A 24,096-nucleotide genomic window follows, 5' to 3' on the forward strand; every position below is an offset into this window, starting at 1 on the left:
GTTTTAATTTATCTTAAGAGCCTTTAAGTGGCCTTCACCTCAAAAATTAATTTTTATTTTAATTCGAGGTATCTAGGTGATTTTCAAAATTGCAGATGTGGTAGTAAAATAAAAATAATGGCTAAGTAATCAGTTCCTTAGATGAAGGTGCACCAAGTTGCTGAACTGTTTCTTTCCCCAGAAGGTGACCTGTTGAAAAAAGTGTCAGGAGTACTGGAGGAACTTGCTCATCTGTGCCACGCAGGGGACGATGTCACAAATTACAACATCTTATACCTATGATGCACCCACGGACTACATCAATTTCACATCTTTGAATGATGAAGAAGATGATAGCAGAAATGTGGATTCCTGGTTTGGTAAGTATCTGCTTTCTCTTTTTCTTTGTAAAGGTTAAGTGGTTTCCTTTGTCCTGAGGACATTTCAAAAAATTGAAATGTCTATCCTAGTGCTTTTCCTTCCTTCCCCTTCTATCTCCCTTTGCCTTTTCCTGTTTTAGACATGTATACATATATTGCTCAGTCATTCTCCAGTTTTCTCAATAGTGGCATTATGCAGGATTTGTCCTTACATGATTATTTCACTCCGCATAATACTCTTTAGTCTCTGCCATGTTATATAATATTTTGCACAATGTTATTCCTTAGTGCTGCATACTATATAATTGTGTGGGTGTACCACCATTTCTCAGTCCATTCATTTGTGAGAAGTTAGTTGGCAGAGGAATGTGTGAAAGAAGAGGATAGATTCTGTAAGGACTTGAAGGGGAGCTGATATGCATAGAGCGAGTAATTGATTTTATAAAATACATTGTATATGAATGACTGTAAGCAAACTAACTTAAAAAATTTAAAAAAAAAGACGCAGCTTTAAGAAAATATCAACTCCTTTCTGCAATGTATACATTATTGAACCCATCTTTCTCAGTCTCTCCCCAACTCCAAGCTCAGTCCTGTTTTACAAAAGTGGCACCATGCAGTATTTGTCCTTTAGTGACTGGGATACTTCACTCAGCATAAAAGTCCTCTAGAGTCACCCATTTTGAATAGTATTGCATGAGTTCCTTGTTTTTCAGTGCAGCATAGTATTCCATTGTGTGACTATACCACAGCTTCTCTATCCATTCATTTGTTGATGGGCACTTAGGTTGTTTCCAACTTCTTGCTATTGTGAACAAAGCCTTAATAAACATGGGTGTGTGTATATATCTGCTTGGATGTCTGCTCTGGTCTCTTTGGGGTATATTCACAGTAGTGGAATTTCTGGGTGAAAAAGAGAAATACTGTAACAACACTATTTAAATACAGTTTGGGAGAAAAGAAAAAAAAAATTTCCAGATTACCTTAGTGGTAACAGTACTTTGTAATGGTCCACTTCCAGGGAGTTCCTGTGAACCACTGGTTAAAACACTCAGCTGCTAACTTGGTGATTGGTCTGTCAAACCCACCAGCTTCTCTCTCCAGGAGAAAGATGCAGCGCTCTACTGCCATAAAGGTTTACTACCTTGTAAACCTATGGAACCCCTGACTCTTGTCTTCTAGGTTGCTGTAAATTAGAGTTAACATTTAGTAACAATAGGTTCATTGTCTTTCAAATAATCACCTCTTTTTACGTAGTGACATTTAAGTACACAGAGTACACAGGGTAGTCACTGCTGGGCTTTCCTGCATGCCTGAACTTCCATCTGTTAGTAGAGCAAATCTTTCACTGGTTGGCGCTAACTTAAGATACAGAAAAACCCAACATAAAATTCCTTGAGAGATGGAAACAACTTGATGGAGTCTGCCTGCCACTACCTTCTTTTTTTTTAATGTTGGGGTGTTTTTCTTTTTTTCTTTTGTTTTTTGGGGTTTACTAATTTTTATTAACGTGTGTGTGTGTGTGTGTGTGTGTGTGTGTGTGTGTACCATCAAATCTCATCTGCCAGCAGAGTATCTGGTGAATTTGAACTGCATACCTATGGGATTGAAGTGCAGCTTCTTGCCACTAGGCCACCTGCTACTAACTTCTGTAGACACTCGGACTTACGACACAATAAAAAGTCCTGGTTAAAATGAAAGAAAAATGTAGAATAAAACTCAGGCTCAAAATAACCTCAAGCTTATAAAAAAAGACCAGACTTACTGGATTGATACAAACTAGAAGAACCCCTATAAATATTACCCTTTTAACTGGGAACAAAAGCCACCTCCCAGAGGTTATTTTTCAGCCAAATAATAAATTGGCCTATAGTATGCTTCTTTAAATCATCAGTTGTACAGGGCCACCTCACATGTTTGTCAGAGTTGGACAGTGAATAAGAAAAACCAGAGAAGATGTTTATGGATTGTGATGTTGGTGAAAATATTGAATATACTATTAACTGCCAAAAGAACAAACACATCTGCTTTGGAAGAAGTGTAGCTTGAATGTCCCTTGAACAGTGAGAACAGTAAGACTTTGCCATACTTACTGTGGCGTGATATTAGGAGGGACCAATCCCTGGAGTAAAACGTCATTCTTGGTAAAGTAAAGCATAAAAAGAGGAAGACCCTTAATGAGGTGGACTGACACGGTGATTGTAGGATTGTCGCACTGGGTTCAAGATCACTGTCTATTTCTTATGTTATGCATAGGGTCAGTGCTAGTCAGAGCGAGCAACAGTAACATCTAAGACCAAGCTGTTAGCATTTACACAGAAGTGAAGATGAGATGTCAAGGAGGGCTAGGGAATCAGATGAACAGAAATGGGGCAGGAGGGTGGAAATTGTGGGTATGATGACATGTTACAGGACTGAAACCAATGCACACAACAGTTGCGTGTGAATTGTTAAATGGAAATCTAATTTGATGCATGAACTTTGACTCAAAACATAATAAAATACTCTTCCCCTCAAAAAAATATTAATAGGAAGAGGAAAAAAATTCCTTGAGAACCTCTACATTTTTACACACCCTTACTCTCTTCTCACCACTGCAGTGGAGGGAGTCATCTCTGTATAGATGATACTGGCTACAGTTTGTTGGAGAGGAACATAGTGTTATTTCGGTGGTAGATAAGGCCAGGCCACTTCATGCTTGAATGTATCCAGCACAGATAAGAGACTACTCACAGTGGAAAACCTGCATTTTTGCTTTTCTGTAACACACTGTTTGGTGTTGCCAGTTTTGTTGGGATCATTTTCAGCCTGTATTTCTGATGTATGACATGCTCAGTTCCTTTCCGTCACATTTCAAGTGTATTTTACAGCTTTATTTGCTTCTTTGCTGATTGTACAATGATAATTGTTACCTTTTCACAGAAGAGCGGGCCAATATGGAGAATACGTTTTTGGGGACAAATGGAGCAGGAGGACTTTTTCAGAGTAAAACGCCTCTGAGAAAGAGTACTCAACAGCAAGCTGTTGTCACACCTCTGAGACCAGGTGAGTGAGAGCATCTTAAATTCCTTGGCAGAATGGGGGCTTGTGTTTTAGGAGCTTTTTAAGGTCCTGGAGAAACTTTCTAAATGTTTTTCTTGCTTTTCTATGGGTGGAATGAGCGAGTTAGTTTTTATTTTGAAGGGCCAATGCTTTTTTTCCTATTTAATTGTTTTAAGTTTGAGTTAACATTGAGTTTTTATACCAGTACTTAAGTGTTATCTTTTTCTGGCAAAATTAAATGTAAAAAAACCCAGCAAGAGAGATGAGTTTATTCCTTATTGTTGTATAAGGATTATATCAGATTTCAAAAGATGACCAATGGAATATTGTTACTAAATCTACAGAATAATGGCTGTCAAATCAGAACTTAAGATAATTATTCTTTAAGAATAAACTATAACTATAAACTTTGTAAATGCTTTTGAAAAGGATTGTTTTAAAAAAACCAGCTGAAGTGCCAAAAAAGCCACTTTCTTGGGATGTAATCTCTCTACCTATTTACACTGTACATTTTGGTCTTTTTTTAGTATATTTACAGAGCTAAGCAGCTCTCAACTATAGTCTATTTTAGAACATTTGAACATAATTATGTTGTTGTTGTTGTTGATTGCCTTCAAGTCAAGCCCAACTCGTAGTGACCCTATGAACAAAAGGCCTGAAACCCCTCTACAACTATTGACATTTATCAAAGTTCAGGGAGTTTCCAGAGGCAGGTTGTTGAGGAAGTGAATGCCACTCCTGCTTCCAATTATTATTATTATTATTATTATTATTATTATTATTATTATTATTATTATTATTATTATTAAAATTATCTTATGGGTCAGCCTGAAACTGGCCTTCAGTCACACTGCTCGCTGGAGAGAGCCCACATCAGAGCAATGTCTATTTTCAGCAAGCTTGCCTAGTTTACTGAGTCTGAGCTGCTTGATTGACTTTCATATATTTAATTTGCTATCTGTGGCTTGAGTGCTATATCTTCAGATAAATTTCATGTCATTAGATGAGTGTATTTGCTGTCTTTGTGTCCTCTTTGAAATAAAACATATAATGTTACCATGGTTGTCTAGACTGTTTTCTATCCAGTATTGCATTACCTAAATCTAACAGAATGATGAGCCCCAGAATTTGTTCTGTTTTGGGTTTTTTTCCCTTATAATCTCTGTACTCTTTTTTATTGCACATCCTCACCTCTGTTATGCTGTTTTATCTGACTGAAAAATCTCTACTCATTGATGAAGATCTTGCTCAAACAGTTTATTTTTTTCTGTAATTGATTGTCATTATGCTCAAAGCACTAGTCATATGTCCATTTAAATTTCAGTTTCCCATTGTTGCTAATATATAGGAATCCAATTTTTATGTATTGTCTGTGTCTTGCAACTTTGTAAACTTGTTTCTTTAATAGCTTTTTGGATACATTCCATCAGACTTTACTTCTGTAGATAGGGACCCTGTGAGCAACAGATCTGAACCATGTCCTTCCCTGCACCAGCACCATCCTCGCAATCTCTGCTGTGAGCAAGCCCATTGTTACAGTCACTGTTTCAATCCATCTTATTGAGGTTTTTTTACTCTTTCACAGACCCTCTCTACTTTTCCAAGCTTGATGTCTTTATTAGGCACTGACCCCTCCTAACAACATGCCTAAATTATTATGTGAGACAAAAATTTAACTATCCTTGCCTCCAACGAGCACTCTGGCTGTACTTCCTCCAAAATAGGTTTGCTTGCTCTTTATACAGTCCATGGCAGGCTCAGTATTGGTCACTAGGACCACAATTCAAAGGTATCGGTTTTCTTCAGTGTTTCTTTTTCAATGTCCAACTTTCACATGTTTGTGAAGCAGTTGAAACTGCCATGGCTTGGATCAAGTACACCATTGAATTCTTCCTCATTGTTTCTCTGCCATGTGTTGATTTCTATCCTGTTCCTCATTCTATTCTTTGGTTTACTTACTTTGGGTTTAACATACTTTTTTTAAAAAATGTTTCATAAAGTGGCAGATGAAGCATGCGATTAGATCTTGCTTTTTAAAAATATGTGTCCAGTGCTGTATATTTCCCCTAGCTTAAGTTTTTAGCATTATCCCATAGTAGTTAATGTTGTATTGTCATTTAAATTTTATCCACTCCAAATACTTTTTTCTTTTTTTTAAATTTTATTATTTTTGTGTGAGTGTACCGTCAAATCAGATCTGACTGGTATAGGAGGAGATTGTCCCTCCTTTCCCGGCAGAGCATCTGGTGGATTCAAACCGTGTGCCTCTAAGTCTAAATACTTTTTATCTTTCCATTTGATATCTTCTTTGATCCACAGTTGTTTAGATAGTTGTTGATTCCAGCTCATGATGATCTTTTTTTTTTTTCATGATGATCTTGTGTACAACAGAATAAAACACTTCTTGAGCTTACATATTCCCATGATTATCAGTGGGTTCTTGTTCATTCTTATACTAGCTCATCTCACTAAAAGTCTACCTCACTTGCCTCCTTTTTCATCAAGCATATGTTCTATCATAATCGTGCTCTGAAACCAGCTTTAGTTTTTTTTTTTTAAATATTTTTTATTTTAATAAAAGTTTACAGAGACTTTAGATTTCCATTCATTCATTGTTGCACGTTTTCCCTCCCTGTCCACCCCTCCCCCTAGTTTGCTTTTCTCTTTGAAAATGAAAAACAAACCCAAAACTTTCATTGTTATACGATAATCCCCCTGCCCTGAGTCCACTCCACTATGCAGCTTTCATTCTGGACTCTTGTCATGACAATAATACCTAATCATATATTCCTCCTAAACAGTTCTCTCCCTCATCTGTTTCAATGCAGTATACATTATTTGTCCCCTCTTAGTTTTCCCCCAACTCCGATGTTAGACCTGTTTTACAACAGTAAAGCAGTTTTTGTCCTTTTGTTACTGAGATGTTTCACTCAGTATAATGTCCTGCAGGGTCACCTTTTTTTAAAAAAAAATTATTATTTTTTTGTGTGTGTACTATAAAATCATTTCTGACTGGTACAGGAAGAGATTGCCCCTCCTTCTCCAGCAGAGCATCTGGTGGATTCAAACTGGGATTTCAGTGCAGCTTCTCGCCACTAGGCCATCAGAGCTCCCTCACAGTCACCCTTTTTTGTATAATATTGCATGAGTTCCTTGTTTTTCAATGCTGCATAGTTTTCCATTTTGTGAATATACCACAGCTTCTCTATCCATTTGTTTGTTGATGGGCACTTGGGTTGTTTCCAACTCCTTGCTATTGTGAACAAAGCCACAATAAACATGGGTGTGCATAATATATCTGCTTGGGTGGTGGTTATGGTTTCTTTAGGATATATTCCCATTTGTGGAATTGCTGGGCCAAATGGTATTTGCATCTCTCTGAGAAAGTGTCATACAGCCTTCCATAATTTCACAGACTATGTATGTATTTCACAGCCACCAACAGTGAATGAGGATTCCTGTTTCTCCACAATCTTGCCAGCTTTTGTTGTTTGCTGTTCTGTTAAATTTTGCTATTCTTACTGGGGTGAGATGATATCTCATAGTTGTTTTTATTTGCATCTCTTAGAGCTAGGGATTTTGAACATTTCTTCATGTATTTGTTTGCCATCTGAATGTTGTCTTCGGTGAAGTGTCTGTTCATATCCTGTGCTCATTTTGCAGTTGGGTTGTTTTCCTTTATCTTGTTGTAGTACACCTGCTTTACTTTTAAAAAATAGTGTTAGCGTACTCTTATCTTTTCCCCCCTTTTAACCTAGTTATATCTTTATATTTCAAGTGATTTTTTTGGTAGGCAGCATATGGTTGGGTCTTTTTTTGTACAGTATAACACTCTTTGTTTATTTTGCTTTTTAATTGGGACAAATACCTCCAATATAGCCTTGATTCAGTGTACTAGTGTTCTTTTTTCCCCTATACCTTATTTTCTCCTTTAATAAACGTTTCCCCTTTTTTTTTAAAAAAAAAAGGAAAATTAAATGAAGGTTTAGAAATCGTTATCTTGCATTCATAGGATTTTGTTTTGTAAAGCTAATTACTAATAAGTAATATGTTTAATTATTACACAGTCTTATGTTAGAAAGCTCTAGTGGCTTAATAGTAGGAAGTTAAGCTGCTAACCCAAGGGCTCATGGTTCTAATCTACCAGCTACTCCACTGGAGAAAGATGAGCAATCCCGTCTCATGATTTCCTACCTGCTCAATGGTACACACCAACAGCAACAACAACATTGTTTTAGGAGGTTAGCAAATGATTGCTGTTTGGTAAGAATAACACAAGAAGTGTTTTATTGGCCTGCTGTCATGGTTGCAGTTTTCCTCCTTGGTGAAGACTCAGTTAGTTCATATGCTGTGTCACCTAATGACGGTTTTGTCCATGAAGGCTTGATCTGATTACCCCTTTCTCATTGTACTTTACTTCCATTAAAGTTTATGTAAAAGAAAAATGACCATCACAATACTAAAAAAAAGTTCTTTTAAGAACATTCTTTAGGGAGCTCAGATGCTCTGCTGGAGAAGGAGGGACAATCTCCTGTACCAGTCAGATCCGATTTGATAGTACACACACAAAAAAATTAATAAAATAAAATTTAAAAAAGTTTAAAAAAAAAGAACATTCTTTAAAGTTCATTAAAAAAAGGAAAGCTTATCAGTTACTTACATTTTCCCTGTCAGTTTTGCTTTCTTTGTTGTTGTTATATGCCATTAATTTGCCTGCAGCTCGTAGTGACCCTATGTACCTTAGCTCTGAAACCTGCCATATCCTGATCCAATCTCATCCTTTCCAATAGACCTAATCCCATTTCTCTAATCGTTCTGGACCTTCCTCTCCTGCACTGTCCCTCCACCCTCCCAAGCATGATGTCCCTCTCCAGTGAGTGGTCCCTCCTTTCTTTCCATTTATTTAGTGTCCTGTGGATATTGTCGTTGCCCCCCCCACATTCAGGTCACTCTTTGTCTTCATATCTTCTTGAGGAAGGGTTAGTGGTTTGTCTGCCAAATGATTTATTCATTTTCTGTAAGCTGTTGATTTTATAGGCAAATTGTTCTACTAGCCTCTAATTTTTTAATTGTTACAGATTCTATAATAATGTGAGTTTTTATTCTGGTATTTGTAACTTCTGTCTTCTCTTTCTTACAGTCTGCCTAGGGATTTATGATGGTATCCATCATTCCAAAGAACCAGTGTTGTTGTTTCTAGCCCTAAGTCACTTTTCCTGGAGACTTCCTTTTGAGTTTTTCATTCTTCAACTTCTCTCGAGGGTGATTTTTTTCCTCTTGGCTTACCATATAAATAGCATTCTCAGAGGTTTTTGGTTTTTTTTACTGTTTGTTGTCTTTTCTGGTCTTTTGTTATCCTTGTTGATATACTTGTTTATTTTGCAAGAATATATTCTTAAGGGACTTCCTAAGATTAGACTCAGGAGAAGATTTTGCGTCCTTGTATGTTTCAAAGGTGTTATTGTTTCACCTTCGTGTATAATTTGATAGTTTGAGCTCTTGTAGGATAGTATATGAAAAATATTCTTTCTTTGGTCTTCTGAAGGCATTTACTCCTTTCTATGTTATCATTTGTTGCTGTTCTGGACTTGAGTGCTTTTCTGATTTTCTTTATGTCTTAGGAAATGTCATTTTCTGTTTGAAAGCTTTCAGAATTTAGTCTTTATTGGTGTTCTGAAATGAAATGGAGATCATTTTGGAGTCTTTCTTCTATGGTTTGTGGAATAGTTTTGTCTGATGAGGTGTCTTAAGCTGGGTAATTAGGCAGGGCTCTGGATACGTCATTTCTGCCTCAATCAAATAATGGGGTTTCTGCATAAGATTTCACTGGAACTAAAGGCTCCATTATTATTTTTTTTAAAGCCAAAGAAGCTTTATTAACACGTTGCCGCAAATGATGGCAAAATGTATTTCTAAGCACGTCAATTTAAACGTGTGTGGCAACATGTTAAGGGAGCTCCTGGGCAGAATTCCTTGGTCTGGAGAGAGAGAGAGACACCAGGGGAAAAGCACGCTCTAAGGTGAATTAGGCAGGTTTTTATAGTAAGTATCTTTAGGGAGGGAAAGGAGGGGTATTCCATTGTGGTTTTCACAGGTGATTCCCTCCCTTTGTTGACATTTTGATATTCTTTGAATCCTTCATTCTCCTCCTTTGACCTTGGTCTGGGCTTGACATCCTAGCCACTTTAGTGAGAAAAAGGGCCATATAACTTTATTCTAGCTGAACAGGGGTGGAGATCTGGGGCTCAGAGGCTGGATTGGGTTGGCCCAGGACTAGTAGCTAGGGGAGAATATGGATGTCATAGCAGCTGGTTCAAGTTGGTCATTTCTTTTATCCTGTGAAGTAAGAATTTAAAAAGGCAGGGTATGATTAGTAACAATATGAAGAGCTACTTAGGCTTTGGGATCTGAGTGAGGTAAAGAGTAGTAAGGCCCGCCATTTGAGAGATGTAGGAGGTCTTCTCAGCGAGAGGAGCATGTTTGACCTTAACCTCTGTGGGGCTAGTTAGAATGACTGTGTAATGTCTGACTTAGTGTGGTTGAAGAGGTTTGAGTGCACATCATTTGATGAGGATGGTGTCTCCTGGGGCGACTTAAGTTGTTTGGTCTAGACCTTCAAGCAAGGGTCTAGATATGCAGTGGGTCTGTGTGTTCCTGGAGTAATTGCTATTTGATGTCTTGACACCATGCGAGCTGGTAGGTTCAAGAGAGAGGGTGGAGGGGTACCACACTCGCTCCAAAAGAGAGCAGGGTTGCAACATGCCTCGACTTCTCTCCTGGGTTTTGTGTTAGGTCTTCGCACTGGGTGTAAGGCAAAGACTCAAAGAAGGAACCAGAGAAAGAAAGAAAGCTAAAGAAACTTTATTAAGAGAGTTCTCTAGGCGAGACTCTTTGGTCTGGAGACAGAAGCAGACCAGTATATAAAATATATGAGGGGCTAGAAAAAGAGCGCTGGTGGTATAGTGCTTAAGGACTCAGCTGTTAACCAAAAAAATCCATGGTTTGAACTCCCTAATTGCTTTGTGAAAGAAAGATGTGACTGTTGGCTTTGGTAAATAATTACAGGCTTGGAAACTCTATGGGATAGATTAATCTGTTTTATAGATTTCCTATAAGTTGTAGTCAAGTGTAAAGTTTGGCAGTTAAAACTCACCTAATGGTAGCACAGAAGAAAAGGCCTATTATCTGCTTCCATTAAAGTCACAGTCAGGAAAATCTTATAGAGCAGTTGTACTCTGAAATATGGGGTACAGCAACCAACAACAGATACATAGGTGCTCTCGCGCGCGCACACACACATACTTAAGTAATTTTTAATTTAGAATTCTGTGTTAAGCCTGATCTATGCTTCTCACCCCTGGCTCATTGATTTGGGTTTTGAGTACTTTCTTTTGGTCTTCCTGCAGTTGACAACACTTATTTCAAAGAAGCTGAAAAAGAAAATGACTTGGAACAATCCATTCCACCCACCACTTGCTCTTCCCAGGAAGTAGGTAGAAGCACTTCAAAAAAGACTCCATCCTATCCTCAAAGGTAAGGCTTGTTTCAGTGCTAAAGAGTAGTGATTGTAAGCAAAAAAAACCTGTGATTGGCATGGCAACAACCCGAGTATCCATCAGTAGGTGAACTGTGGAACATATGCACATGGAATACTATGTGGCAACAAAGAATAATGAAGAATTTGTAAAACACCACAGAGTGTGGATGAATTTGGAGGACATGATGCTGCATGAAATAAGTCCATCACAGGATGACAAATATATGAATTCACTATTAAAAACTAGGAAAATTTTACATTTTAACACATTGCTGCACACTTTTAAATAGACGACCGTGCTTAGAAACACGTTTTGCCATCATTTGCGGCAACGTGTTAAGGAATTGGGTTTTTTTCTCTGCCAGAAATAGGAGGAGAGGGAGAGGGGAAGAGAAAATCAGTAAGTAAGATAGGAGACACCTATGAGATCTCATCTCACCCCAGTAAGAATAGCAAAATTTAACAGAACAGCAAACATCAAATGCTGGCGAGGTTGTGGAGAATCTGTAATCCTTATTCACTGTTGATGAGTGTGTAAAATGGTGCAACTGCTGTGGAAGGCTGTGTGGCACTTTCTCAAAAAGTTTGCAAATAGAAATACCATTTGACCCAGCAATTCCATTACTGGGAAAATACCCTAAGGAAACCATAACCACCACAATGGAATACTATGCAGCATTGAAAAACAAGGAACTAATGAAATCTTATATAAAATGGTTGACTCTGGAAGACATTATGCTGAGTGAAATAGCTCAGTCACAAAGGGACAGATATTGCATAGGGTCACTGTTGTAAAATGGGACTGATATCTGGGTTGAGGGAAGACTGAGAAGAGGGGATAAATAACATATACTGCATTGAAACAGAAGAGGGAGAGAGAACTGTTTAGAAGGAATATATGATAAGGTATTATTGTCACGACAGGAATCCAGAATGAAGGCTGCACAGTGGAGTGGACTTGGGGGGAGGGATTGTATACAATGAAAGAATTTTTCTTTTATTTTTCAAAGAGAAGAGTAAATTGGGGGGAGGGGTGGGCAGGGAGAAAAGTGCAACGATGAATGAATGGTAACCCTAAGTCTCTGTAAAGTTTCATTAAAATAAAAAAAAAAAAGATAGGAGACACATATTAAAATAGGTGAAGGCCAAGACCCTGCCCAGTGAGGACGGTCTGCTCAGTATCATTAAAGAAGAGAAGTGGGGCGAGGACAGTTCCAATGTGTACATTGTGATCAGGGTCATAAAACAAAGTTTATGAATGGTTGAATGGAAAACCAGTTTGCTTTGCAAACTTAAATCCCAGTTTTTGAAAAACCCTTCCCAAACAAACATAACAAACCAACTGAATCTTGTATTTTAGAATATATAGTGAAAACTTGGATTAGTGACAAGCTTAAGTCTTTTCTAAGGTAAATAAACTAGAGTAATTGCCTGTACTTTCATATAGGAAAAAAGTTGTAATAATTAATGAATAATTATTGGGCAGAGTACATCATATTTGCCCCCCTGCATTATACTCTGCATTTATTACCTTCTTTAATGTCCATAACAGTTTATTAGGGTTAGATAATATTCTTTATTTTTAGCAAAGAGATCAGTTGTCCTAAAAGTTACTTGCCCAAGGTAAATTTATCTCAGAACCAGAATTAAAATGTTGATCATACCAAGGACCTTGCGTGGTTCCTCCTGTTAGTAGATTAAAAAACAAACTCATAAGAGTAAATAGTGTATATCCCCAGTGGCTAATAGTGCTCTCTTGGAACAGAAGATGAGTAACTTATAACAAGAATGGAGGATTCCTCCCACCCACCAAATTGTGCAGCCCTGTGATTTCATCCCTACCCATCCTCACTCTTCTGCTCCCAACCCTTACCCCTTGGATCCCCATACATGTTTTTCACAATTAAAAAAAAAAAGAATGAAGGACGGTTTAAATCGCAATCTTGGCCCTGCTGACAGAATATCTTGGGACTCTAATGTCTTTGAATAATGCATTTTGCATCAGTACCCTCATTTTGGTGATTAAAAGACTGTGTTTGGGAGCTGTCAGTCTTGATGTTCTCTCTCACTGCCATTGACTCTGAACTTGACTTCTATGTTACCTTCCCTTAGGTTTCCCTTGGACAAGATTGCCCATCTTTCTAATGTGAAGCTGTTGGTTGGTTCAGAAAGTAGGAGAGGCATGGCCTTTGAGTTAGAAGTGCAACTCCATAAGGACTGGGCCACCAGAGTGGTCTTAAGATTGGTTGACAAATGACATTAATCAATAGACTATCTCTACTCAGCTAACTCTCACATCTATGGCTCATCTGTCTGTAATAGAATAAGGTCTCAGTTCTTGCCATTTTCAGCTCGGAAATTCAGTCTGCTCTTCATTCATTCATTCATTCACTCACTCACTCACTCACTCACTCATTCACTCACTTACTAAAACAACTTGTATTTTAGGTGAAAGGTATGTTAGCAAATTAGCTCCTGCTCAATAGTTCTTACGTAATTATTCCATGAATTGGTGCTGTCTTTCCCACTACATGTCAGCACCCTCCCCTTCCCTTTTAACCCCCATCCATCAGTTTCCCAGCCTCTCCTTGTATTCATGTCTTTGCTTTTGAGTCCATGTTCCTTTTTGCTCCCCTGTAGTTGATGTGTCCAAGGGGCACATGCCTGTTTTAAAGTCAGCCATGCAGGAGACTGGCGGGAATAGTTGTTGAATACAGAGCTATTCTTTCGGCCTGTGGCCAGTTTACAAAAGGCAGTTTGCAAAAACCCCATTAGAGGCTTCTGAGTTTCACCCAACTTGCTAGTGAAGTTCCTTTATTTTGCACATACAGTATTAGCATCTTAAAAGACCTATAGGTCCTAAGACCAAAGTCAACATAATCTTTGGTCCCCTCATTTACATCTCCATCACCCACTAGCAGATTTACCTGATTCTCAGTTTCTGCTAAGTAACACCTATTGCGTATTTCCCCTTTCCTGAGACTGAATATTCCATCTGTTTGATAAGATGTGGACATATGTTTGCTATCTATATCAAAGAGACTCTTATCTAAGAAATCAGGAAGCAGAGGGTTTGAGTACCCCTTTGAGAAGCTGGATTTAAATAGAATGTCAATATTGTAATTTATAGGACTCTCTCTGAAGGATGGAGCCATTAGGGACCATTAGGGATTTGTTCTCTGGCCAGCTGTCAGATTCTCCCACTGTTTACCTATCTTTCTTTTTACTTTTTTCTAACATGCCAGAATAAACTATCTTTGTTGACATTTTATAAGTGCAGTGGTTACTAGATTTCCCCCTACAACATGCCTCATGGGGGTTATTGTTTATTTTATAGGCCAATCTATTATTTGACTTAAAAGTGCCCTCCAGGAGTGTTTTTATTTCCAGGTTAAAAGGGCAATAATAGTCTCTGGAGTTCTTCCAGTCCAGTACTTTATATTGTGTCACTGAACAGAATGCTTGCTTCTAAGTGGTAGCTGGGCATCATCTACTTCTTCTTCAGTCTCAGATTACAGAAGTCTGTGATTCATGTGAATCATTAGTTCCTATGGAAAAATGGTTTCCTAATGTTTTTTATTTTCTCCATTCTCTTTTGCTCCAGATGGGAAGAGACCAATATTTGTGTCTTAGATGGCCACTTGCAAATTTTTTAGACCCTAGATGCCATTCACCAAACTAGGATGTAGAACATTATGAACTGTGTCATGCCAGCTGGCCTAGATATCCCTTGAGGTTGTGGTACTTAACTGTCAAGCCTAATAACTCAGTCCTCAGTGGGGTTGGATTTATCTAGGAGTTTCCGTAACTGAGCCCCACTTTTGTTATATATGAATATACAGCCGTGCACTTGCGCGCACAACTCGAGGTGCACTGGTGACCTAGTGATAAGGAGTTGTACTACCAACCCAGAGGCAAGTGGTTTGAATCTACCAGCTGCTCCACAGAAGAAAGATGAGCAGTCTTCTCCTGTGTGAAAACCCGCTAGAGGGTTAGCTATGAGTTGGTTCTGACTAGACCACACATAATAATGAACCTACATACATGTATGCGTATGAACTCGCATTTGCCATTTCACACTGGTGGCTCACATTGCCAGCTCATAGCTGACGCACTGTTGGGTTTCTGAGGCTCTCGTTCCCAGAGGAGAGAGGAGATTGCCCAAATTTCTTCCGTGGAGCTGATGGTAGATTCAGACTGCTGGAGAGACTCGGCCTTTGGGTCAGCTGTGAAGCAGAGCTCAGCATTTTCCATATTGCCCATCAATCTTGCATGCTTCTCTCTATCTTCATGTTGTGCAGACTTCTCTGCTGTGTCTTGTCTTTCCTGTCACCAGAGTTGTAAAATCTAAGTGATTCTCCCTTCCTTTCATCATTGGTAAACATGAAGGATCTTTCCTTTCTCTGTGTTAACCTATCTTAACATTTCATAAAAGTATCCTACAAATCATATTTCTGTTTCTAGCTTTTTGTGTAAGTAATACACCATGTTCCGAGGGAGATGTATGTGGTCGCAGTTCAGTCAGCCATGTATATGAATTAAAATCTCCCCAAAACATCGCCAGCATTTGTTGTTTTTGCTCCCTCTTTTATCCCCCCTCTCCAATCAGTGTCTTCTTTTCCTTCTTAGGAGTGAGATGGGACCTTGTTGTCCACTAACAAAATTCCTACATATTTTTTTTCATAAGTCCTATCTTTCTGGACTTATGTTCAGATAGAAAAATATTTACACTTAAAAGATAATAAAATTTAAAATGTGTTTCAAAATCTAAGGAAAAGGATACACAACTGGTTCTGAGCTGTAAATTTTTCAGTCTGAATAATGAGTACTTAGCAATTCATCTGTTCTCATTTTCGAATACATATTGTCATATTATTTAAAAATTAATACTCTATAAAATAGCATAAAACTTAAGTATAGAAAAATCTTTCAGTGTCTTAAGGTTTTTATACAGAGAATGTTGAGAAACAAGATCTAAATAAATGGTAAAGAACAATTCCTGTAAACGAGAGTAGCTACAAGAGGAAAAAAAAGAAACCTTAGCTAATTTCCTGGAAATGTAGACTTTCATTTCAAACTTGGCAATAGGATCTGATCACCTGTAGTGGAGTACCAAAATCTTATGATCGCATTTCAAAATCTATAAACAAGGAGGTGTTAGATATTTTTTTAAATGAAAATGACACCATTCCAATTTTTTAAATAGCCCTTTGTCGTTTGACATATTTGTACATTTCTGAGAAATAATGCACTTTCATAGATGTTTTCATACTGACAGATTTTATCAATTCCTCTATCATAGGAGATCTGTTAGACTCTCTGCGCGGAAGAATTTAGAAGAAAAACACCATGTAAAAATGAAAGCCAAAAGATGTGCTACTCCTGCAATCATGAATGAGATTCCACCTGCCAAGAAGATGAGAGTGTAAGTACCAACAGCTCCTGTCAGCTGGCATAGGGTAAGCCGGGTCTCCCTCATGTTTAATACGAGCAGAAAACTTGGTGCGTGTCCCCATATCTGTGAATCAGCCTGTCTGATTAGAAAACACCAATGATTTATTGGCTTCACAGAAGTCTAAGGGGGAGTTAGTTTACTGGCTTTGGTATAATGGCTCAACACTGTCAAGGTTAGTCTTTGACCCTCTGATTCCGCGAATGCTCAGGGATCCACATACTGTTGTTCATTTCTTCGCTTTTCCTCATGCTTTTTGTTCATGGTCATGAGGTCACTTCTTTAGGTATCACATTCAGGTTTACGGGAAGAAGGAAGAGGAGGGTAGGGAAATATTTTATCTCCTATGCACGAATTTCCACACTTAGTTCCCTAGTTGCTGTAGTGTTTTAGTTAAGTTAGTACATTACTACCCAAAACAAACAAGCAAAAAGATGGAATAGATACTGGAGAAGCACTCTGTGTTTGTTTGAGTATGAGTAATTGGAATCCCACGCCCTTTACTGGTCAGTGTTGGACGACTATTATTTTAACTTCTCTTAGCTGTCTTAAAGTTTACTCATCAAAGCGTTTTGCTGTATAGATCTAATGATGGTTTTGGAAGACTGTCGTTGTCAAACATGCATGATGTACTAAAGAATGAAAAATGATAAAGGTTTATGTGGTAGATTTAGGGGGAGGCTAGTAGTGTGAGGTGTGCTTTAGGGATTGAGGAAATTTTTTTCCCCCCTTTTGAACTCAAGTTCAAACAGCACAAAGAAGCCTGGTGAAGAAACTCCACAGAAAGTTAAGAGCAGACACACTGTCCATTGTACACCACCTATAAGGTACGTTCATTTGTTTTACTAAATTTAAACTTGAGTGAATAAACTAATAACTGAGTACATCTGAAATCTGTTTGGTGCACATGGAGCTTGGGAAACTAAGTTAATGTATCTTGGTGGCTGATCAAGCATTAAATGTTAAGAAAAATAGATTATCAAAGCAAAGTTAAGGTGAATATAAAAGGAAAACGTTGGTAAAATTGTGTATCCTCTAAATGGAGCAGTGTTCATTTTTTAAAAGCTTCTTCTAGCCCAAGCAAGACTGCTGATGAGTATTGCTAGGTCGGAATCAACTCACAGCTGGCCCTCCTGTGGGTTTCCAGAGGGAGTAAAGCACATGGGGCCAGATTGTCCATCTTCCATGAAGCAGCTGGTGGATTTGAACTATATACCTCTGGGTTGGCAGTGCATTTCCTTACTACTAAGCCACCAGATAAATGTTTTTATAATTAATGTCTCAATAACCTTTGGGTTCTGCTATATTTTACTTGCCATGACTATACTGTTAAAAGATCTTCACATTATACTTAGGAAAATGTTAATATTTTATCAAATTACCTTTAACCATCTTCTGTTAAAAATATTTCCAGTTTTTTACTATTAGAAGTCATATTTCAGTGAACATTTGTTTTAACACTAGTTTCTCTGCATACAAAAAGAAATACCTTGATCAAAGGGATATGACCAGTTTTTTATCTGTTGATCTTAATCGCCAGTGGGTTTTCAGAGGCTGTAAATTACACGGGAGCAAATGGCCCATCTTTCTCCCATGAAGCAGCTGGTATATTCGAACTGTCCACCTGTGATTTGGTAGTACAACTACCTCCATTAGGTCACTATTGATGTCTAAAATTCTAGAATATTCCTCAGGATACTAGTGTATGTGTCCAGTTCACAAAGTGCTACTGAGTTTGACTGGATGCCACCAGTCTCTATCAGATTACTAAGCCATGTCCTATTGACAATTTGAGTTTGGTTTCACATTTTTTTCCTGCTCCATCAGGGACCTTCTATTGTGATCCTTTTTAGAGTGGCCAGCAGCAGTAGCTGGGGACAGTCTAGTTCTGTCCTCAAGGTCATGGTGCAGCTTCATGGATTGTTACCTTATTTTTATTATAATGTTGCCAGTATCACCTTATTAGATTAACTTATATGTTACCATGATTGTCGTAATGCCTTTAGATTCTTCTGAATTGCTGAGCTCCTTTCTTTTTCTCTGTTACTGATGTATCTTCTAGGCAGAAGGTTCTTAAAAGTACTGAAGAGCAAGAGATGGAGAAAAGAGCAAAAATGCAACAGGAGGTGATAGAGATGCGAAGAAAGAATGAAGAATTCAAGAAATTGGCCCTCGCAGGAACAGGTTGGTTTGACTGCTTGTATCAGAACTGTGAGGACTGTTGCTTATAAAACTGAGTTATAAAAAAAGGGTTATAAAAAGTTATAAAAAGGATTTCTGACCTCTTTAACAACAACAACAAAAGGCTTCCTGAATCATTAGTTAACATTTAAAAACTGATTAGAAAGCTGGATGTGGGTTCCATTAATTTTTTTTTTGCTCCCCCCTGACCCCTCCATTAATATTTTAATGATCATTCCTTAAAACATGTTCTATACATTGGCTATTTACAGGACAAATTTCTTGTCTCCTCACTTTTTTCCCCATTATCTACAGTACTTTATTGAAGATTAGGGAGAGTAGAAAGAATCCTCTTAAAAACTGCCTCTCTGTCTGCTCACTTGATTGTAGAAGTCACATACTTAAATTGAAGTCTTCTTCCTTTTTTCTTTTTTAAAGCTTTTACTAATTTTTTTCAAGTAGCAGTACTCTCTCTTTCCTTTTTCTTCCTAATTGTTTTCTTTATATTAGAAAAGGGAGAAATTAGGGTTGAAATACATGATAACAGCAACTGGGCAGAACCATTCCCTCCCTCACGCTCATGACCCTGCTCCACCACTTTTTATTCTAATCAGTGGAAAGGAGCTGAGCTCTAAGGCATCTCTAGTTGCGCTTCAGAAGTATGGCCAAGATTGCTAAAAGAACCAGAGTTTTGCTTTGTTCTGGAATAGAATCATTGTGGGCTTAAAGATACTAAGCTCTGCTTGCCAGATCAGAGGTTGAAAAGCACCCCTTAAGATTGTATGGTTTCCCTTTTATACACACTGAGTTAGAATCAATCCATTGTTTTTTCTCTCAGAAGTATTCCTCTTCCGCTCTATGTAATGAAATGAGATTGTTCTCCTCAGTGCTGCCTCTTTACCTCTTGTGGCAGACCTCAACTCAAGGACACTAATGTATGTGAATTGGATACATACATTAGTGTCCTGAGGAATATTCTAGGTTTTAGATGTTGGTAGCGGCCTAGTGGGAAGGGAGTTGCATTACCAGCTCAAAGGCAGGCTGTTTGAATCTACCAGCTGCTCCACAGGAGAAAGATGGACAGTCTCCTCCTGTGCAATTTACAGCCTCTGAAAACCCTCTAGAGTCAGCTGTGTGCTGGTTCCAACTTGACAGCAGTGAGCAAGTGAGTGAAATAAGTTTGAACCATGGTAATAGAAATGACCGACAGGACTAGAAGGAAAGGGCCTTTGCTGGTGTCCTGGATCCTTAGTGTTACCTATGTGTTTTTCTCATTCAGGGCTACCTGTGAAGAAGTCTGTCAGCCAGGTAACCAAGTCAGTTGACTTCCACTTCTGCACAGACAAGCGAATCAAACAACAAAACAACCCAGAGTACAAGGAAGTGAACTTTGTATCAGAACTGAGAAAGCATCCTGCTTCACCGGTAAGTTGATGAACTTTCTATTTATTCAGTAGCAACTTCATGTGCGGCGTCTGTGGTCACCTTTGGTGTTGGTGTACTTGAGAGGAGCATATGCTTGTACAGATGGGTCTGAATCCTTTCCTTTATTCTGCTTGCTGTGTCCTTTTAGATGAATCAGTCTACCTCTCTGCGAGCTATCTTATGATGTTGCTGTGAAAATGGACTTGTATCTAGAGCATTTGGTGATGTGTATGACAAATGATGAGTAGAGGCTTTTTTAACTGACTTAATTATTTTAAAATACTCTATATACATTAAGTTTCATGGTACAGACATTTCTGCTGTGCAGAATTCTTAAAACTTGGTGTCTGTGTAGTTGTGTATAAAATAAAACAATAGTTATAGGGAAAACAGAATTGTAACACATCATCAGATTTCATTACCAGACCACCAGCACCTGTTACACAATAAGCCTATTAGAGCTGTGGGTGACACATGTGAAATTGTTCACTATAGACTCCTATGTACACACAAGTAAGCCTGTTCTACCTTGCTTGTTAGATAACTCTGTCCTTGTCAGGGCTTGTCAATTTTCAGAGAGACTTTATAAATTTCAAAGAGTTTGAAATTTAAAAAAAAAAATCCAAGAGGGATTATAAATTTTCAAAGTGATTCTGTAGGAGGATGTCGTAGGATTGAGAGACTGACAGAAGCTAGCCATACAACTCAGCTGTTGTATTCTACCTACAATTTAGATGAAACCTAATCCTAGACCGAGAAACTATTATCTGAACACTGTTGATTTAAAATCAGTAAGGGTGTGTGTGCATCAGTAATGTATTCTTTCTCCAAACCTATTCAATCTATATGCTGAGGAAATCATTTGAGAAGTTAGACTCTGAAGAATAATGTGGCATCAGAATTAGTCTGTGTTATTAGCCTTGCTTGCTGAATGTGAGGACTTGAAACACTTGCTGCAGAACATCTAAGTCTACAGCTTTCAGTATGGATTAGATCTCAACATCAAGAAGACAGAAATCCTCACCACTCGACCAATAAGCAACACAATGGATAGAGAAAAGATTGAAATTGTCAACAGTTTCATCTTACTTGGATTCACAAATAATGCCCTGGGTACCAGCAATCAGGAAATCAAGAGACGTAATACATTGGGCAAGTCTGCTGTCAGGAACTTCTCCAGATTGCTGAGAATCAGTGATGTCAGTTTGAGTACTGAGGTGCACCTGATTCAGGCTATGGTCTTTTCAGTAACTTACTACGCATCTGAAGTTGGACAATAACTAATGATCACAGAAAAAAAAATTGATACCTTTGAGTTACGATATGGGGAAAAAACACTGAATATACCATAACCCAGAAGCCTCAGGTTTTCAGATAAAGTTTTTGGTGGGGGATACCTCTGCAGCTTAAGATCCCTGCCCCTCTTCCTTCTTCTGTAACTCTTGATTGCTTTAAAATGTTAATAAACTTGAAAAACCTGCCCTTATGTGCTAGGTCTTTTTTTCTTTTCTCTTTTTGTAAATAGGAACAGACTGGTTATAACCCTTGCCCAAAGACTGACCTAATATTTCTTTTACATGCACCAAGAATAATAGTAATCTTTATTTTACATGCCCTTTTTTTCTGTGAGCTCTTTGCAGAATCTTTTGTGACAATATATCTGAACTCTTTAGCAATGCTTTCTTTATCTGGGAAACTACTTTCTCTTTTCACAGGCCCAAGTGAATAAGGGATGTACTATTATTAAGCCTTTCAACCTATCCCAAGGAAAGAAAAGGACTTTTGAGGAAACCTCTTCTGAATATGTGCCCCTTGCACAGCAGGTCAAAGACTTCCATAATCGGACCCCTAACAGATACCACTTGAGGAACAAGAAGGATGAAATGTGTAAGTTTCCTACCACTATTGTACTTAGCAAGCTGAAAATTCCTGAGAATTCTTTTCGCTATGTAATTTACTTTGTAGACACAAATAAGCCTAAGGTTGAAATTTTAACCAAAGTGACTGTATGCAAACTACAAGATGTACAGTTAGGCGTTTCTCAGATCTTTTAGCTACCTGTAAATGCCTACCAGTCGTCTGGGTCACCTTGGTCCGTAACTGGCAATCAGAATAACCTGAGATGTCTTTGTACATTAATGATGTCTTTGCTGTGTGTAAAAGTGTCACACAGTGCATTTGCTATTGTGACTACATCTTTATGAAAGCAAACTGTCTTCCCTTTGTCCTGTGGAGTGGCTGGTGGGTTTGGCAGACCTTCGGTTAGTAACCCAACGCTGAGCCCACTGCACCACCAGGTTTCTTTTGAGGAATGAAGCAAGCACAAAAAACTATTGAGAAAATAAGGCTAGCTATCTCAGTAAAGCAAGCCTATTTACTTTTGTTGTTTTGTTGTGTACCTTCGAGAATGCCGACCCTTCTGTGGGTTTTCAGAGGTAGTTAATCACCTGAAAGGAGAGGTTGCCCATCCTTCTCATGCTATTTACTTTTTAAGATCTCTAAATTTTTTTCTATTGCTTAGCATTATATTTTAGGTAGTCAGACATACTCAGTATTTTTATTTTAATCTATAAACCAAAACTGTTTTTGTCAACTTGTGTATTGTGAAAACACTGTGTTGCTTTTGTCCAGTTCAAAATTTAAATATTAAGCATAATCTTTCAGATAATGCATGATTAGGGTAGAATCTTTGTGTTGGATGAATCAAATGCTTGACTATTAATGGAAAGGTTGGTGTTCGAACCCATGTGGGAAGCACCTTAGAAAAAAGTCCCAAGTGTCAATTTCTGAAAGGTCACAGCCTCCGAAATCCTGTGGAGTTCCGTTCTCTGCAAAACATGGAGCCACTACGAGTCAGAGGTAACTCACCAGGAGACAGTGGTGCTTCATGATTATAATCCTTTATTCCATGCTGGAGACCCAAGTTCGATTCCTGGCCTGGGTACCATAAGCACAGTGTCATGTTTATATGGAGAGTTACATGTGTATCACATCTTGTTCTGTTGTCCTGTGGTCTCTGTGAACCAGCTGTTGACTTGATGGCCCCTAACAACAAGAACCTTACTTATAGAATTTGTTCCTGGTGAATAGACAGAAAAAGAATTTTTGCAATTTTTTAAACTTTCTTTACTCACTGCTGCCAAGTCTATTTCAACTTAAAGATTTCTTCCTCTTCCATTGGATTTATGAGCCTGCAAATCTTTGTTTGTGAAGGAGGCTTTTTATCCTCTCTTCTAACCCTCTGGTCAGCAGCCTTCAGTATGCCTTCAGGTCTCTTTTGTATAGGTGTAACTTGATACTAGTTACATGTACATTTGTGAGGCAAAACTTGTTTCTAAAATAAGTAGATTTGTTTTCTATCTGCTCTAAGGAATCCTGGCTGGAATCCAGATGGGGAGTATTCTGAAGCAGCCTAACTCTACAGTGTTTTGATTTTTGGTTCTGGTGAGACATTGGGTGCAACATTTACTGGCCATTGGCTGTGAGTTGATTGTATTCAGCCTCCTATTTAAAAAGGCTTTGGTCACCAGTATGGGGCTGGAATCCAGGAGGGGGAGTATTCTGAAGCAGCGTGACTCTACAGAGGTTTGATTTCTTATTCTCTTGGTTATGGTGATGCTAAACACTGTGACACTTATGGGTCAAATGTGTTAATAGGTTACCCATGGTGGACAGTGTTTGGTGGAGCTCCCTGATTAAAACAAGCCTGGAAGCAGGAGTGGCATCCACTTCTGAAATAGCTTGCCTCCGGAAACTCCATGAACGTGGAGATATAATGAAAGTTATACAGGTGTTTAGGTCTTTGGTTCAGGGTCGCTATGGGTCATCTACAACTTGGCGGCACTTAACAACAAAGGGAATCCTAGGTATTGTAAAAGGCTAAATGTTGAATTAGTAACCAAAAGGCTGGAAGTTCATACTCACCTAGATGATCTGCGTCAAGAAGACCTGGCAGTCTATGTCTGAAAGGTCACAGCCTTGAAAACCCTATGGGCATTTCATCATGGATCTGAGAATGCATTCCATAGTAATTAACAACAGCAATCTGCTGTGTTATATAATAAAGTCTAAACTAGAGGCTCATGTGGCATAATTAGACA

The 24,096-nt window shown here is 38.3% G+C and overlaps 1 protein-coding gene across 1 annotated transcript in view; it reads left to right on the forward strand.

Annotated features, from left to right (window-relative positions):
* The first annotated feature begins 250 nt into the window (after positions 1 to 250).
* Positions 251 to 24,096, forward strand: part of TPX2 (TPX2, microtubule-associated) — a 36,925-nt gene continuing 13,079 nt past the window's right edge. Inside the window, exons 1-7 of the mRNA XM_006881421.1 lie at positions 251 to 359; positions 3,282 to 3,404; positions 10,808 to 10,934; positions 16,241 to 16,363; positions 18,453 to 18,574; positions 19,851 to 19,996; positions 21,712 to 21,883. Coding sequence (XP_006881483.1) covers positions 251 to 359; positions 3,282 to 3,404; positions 10,808 to 10,934; positions 16,241 to 16,363; positions 18,453 to 18,574; positions 19,851 to 19,996; positions 21,712 to 21,883 — 922 coding nt within the window. The remainder of the gene's footprint in view (positions 360 to 3,281; positions 3,405 to 10,807; positions 10,935 to 16,240; positions 16,364 to 18,452; positions 18,575 to 19,850; positions 19,997 to 21,711; positions 21,884 to 24,096) is intronic.

This window comes from Elephantulus edwardii, unplaced genomic scaffold, assembly GCF_000299155.1.
Source record: "Elephantulus edwardii isolate Elephantulus edwardi_28Jun2011 unplaced genomic scaffold, EleEdw1.0 scaffold00015, whole genome shotgun sequence".
Classification (NCBI taxonomy): domain Eukaryota; kingdom Metazoa; phylum Chordata; class Mammalia; order Macroscelidea; family Macroscelididae; genus Elephantulus; species Elephantulus edwardii.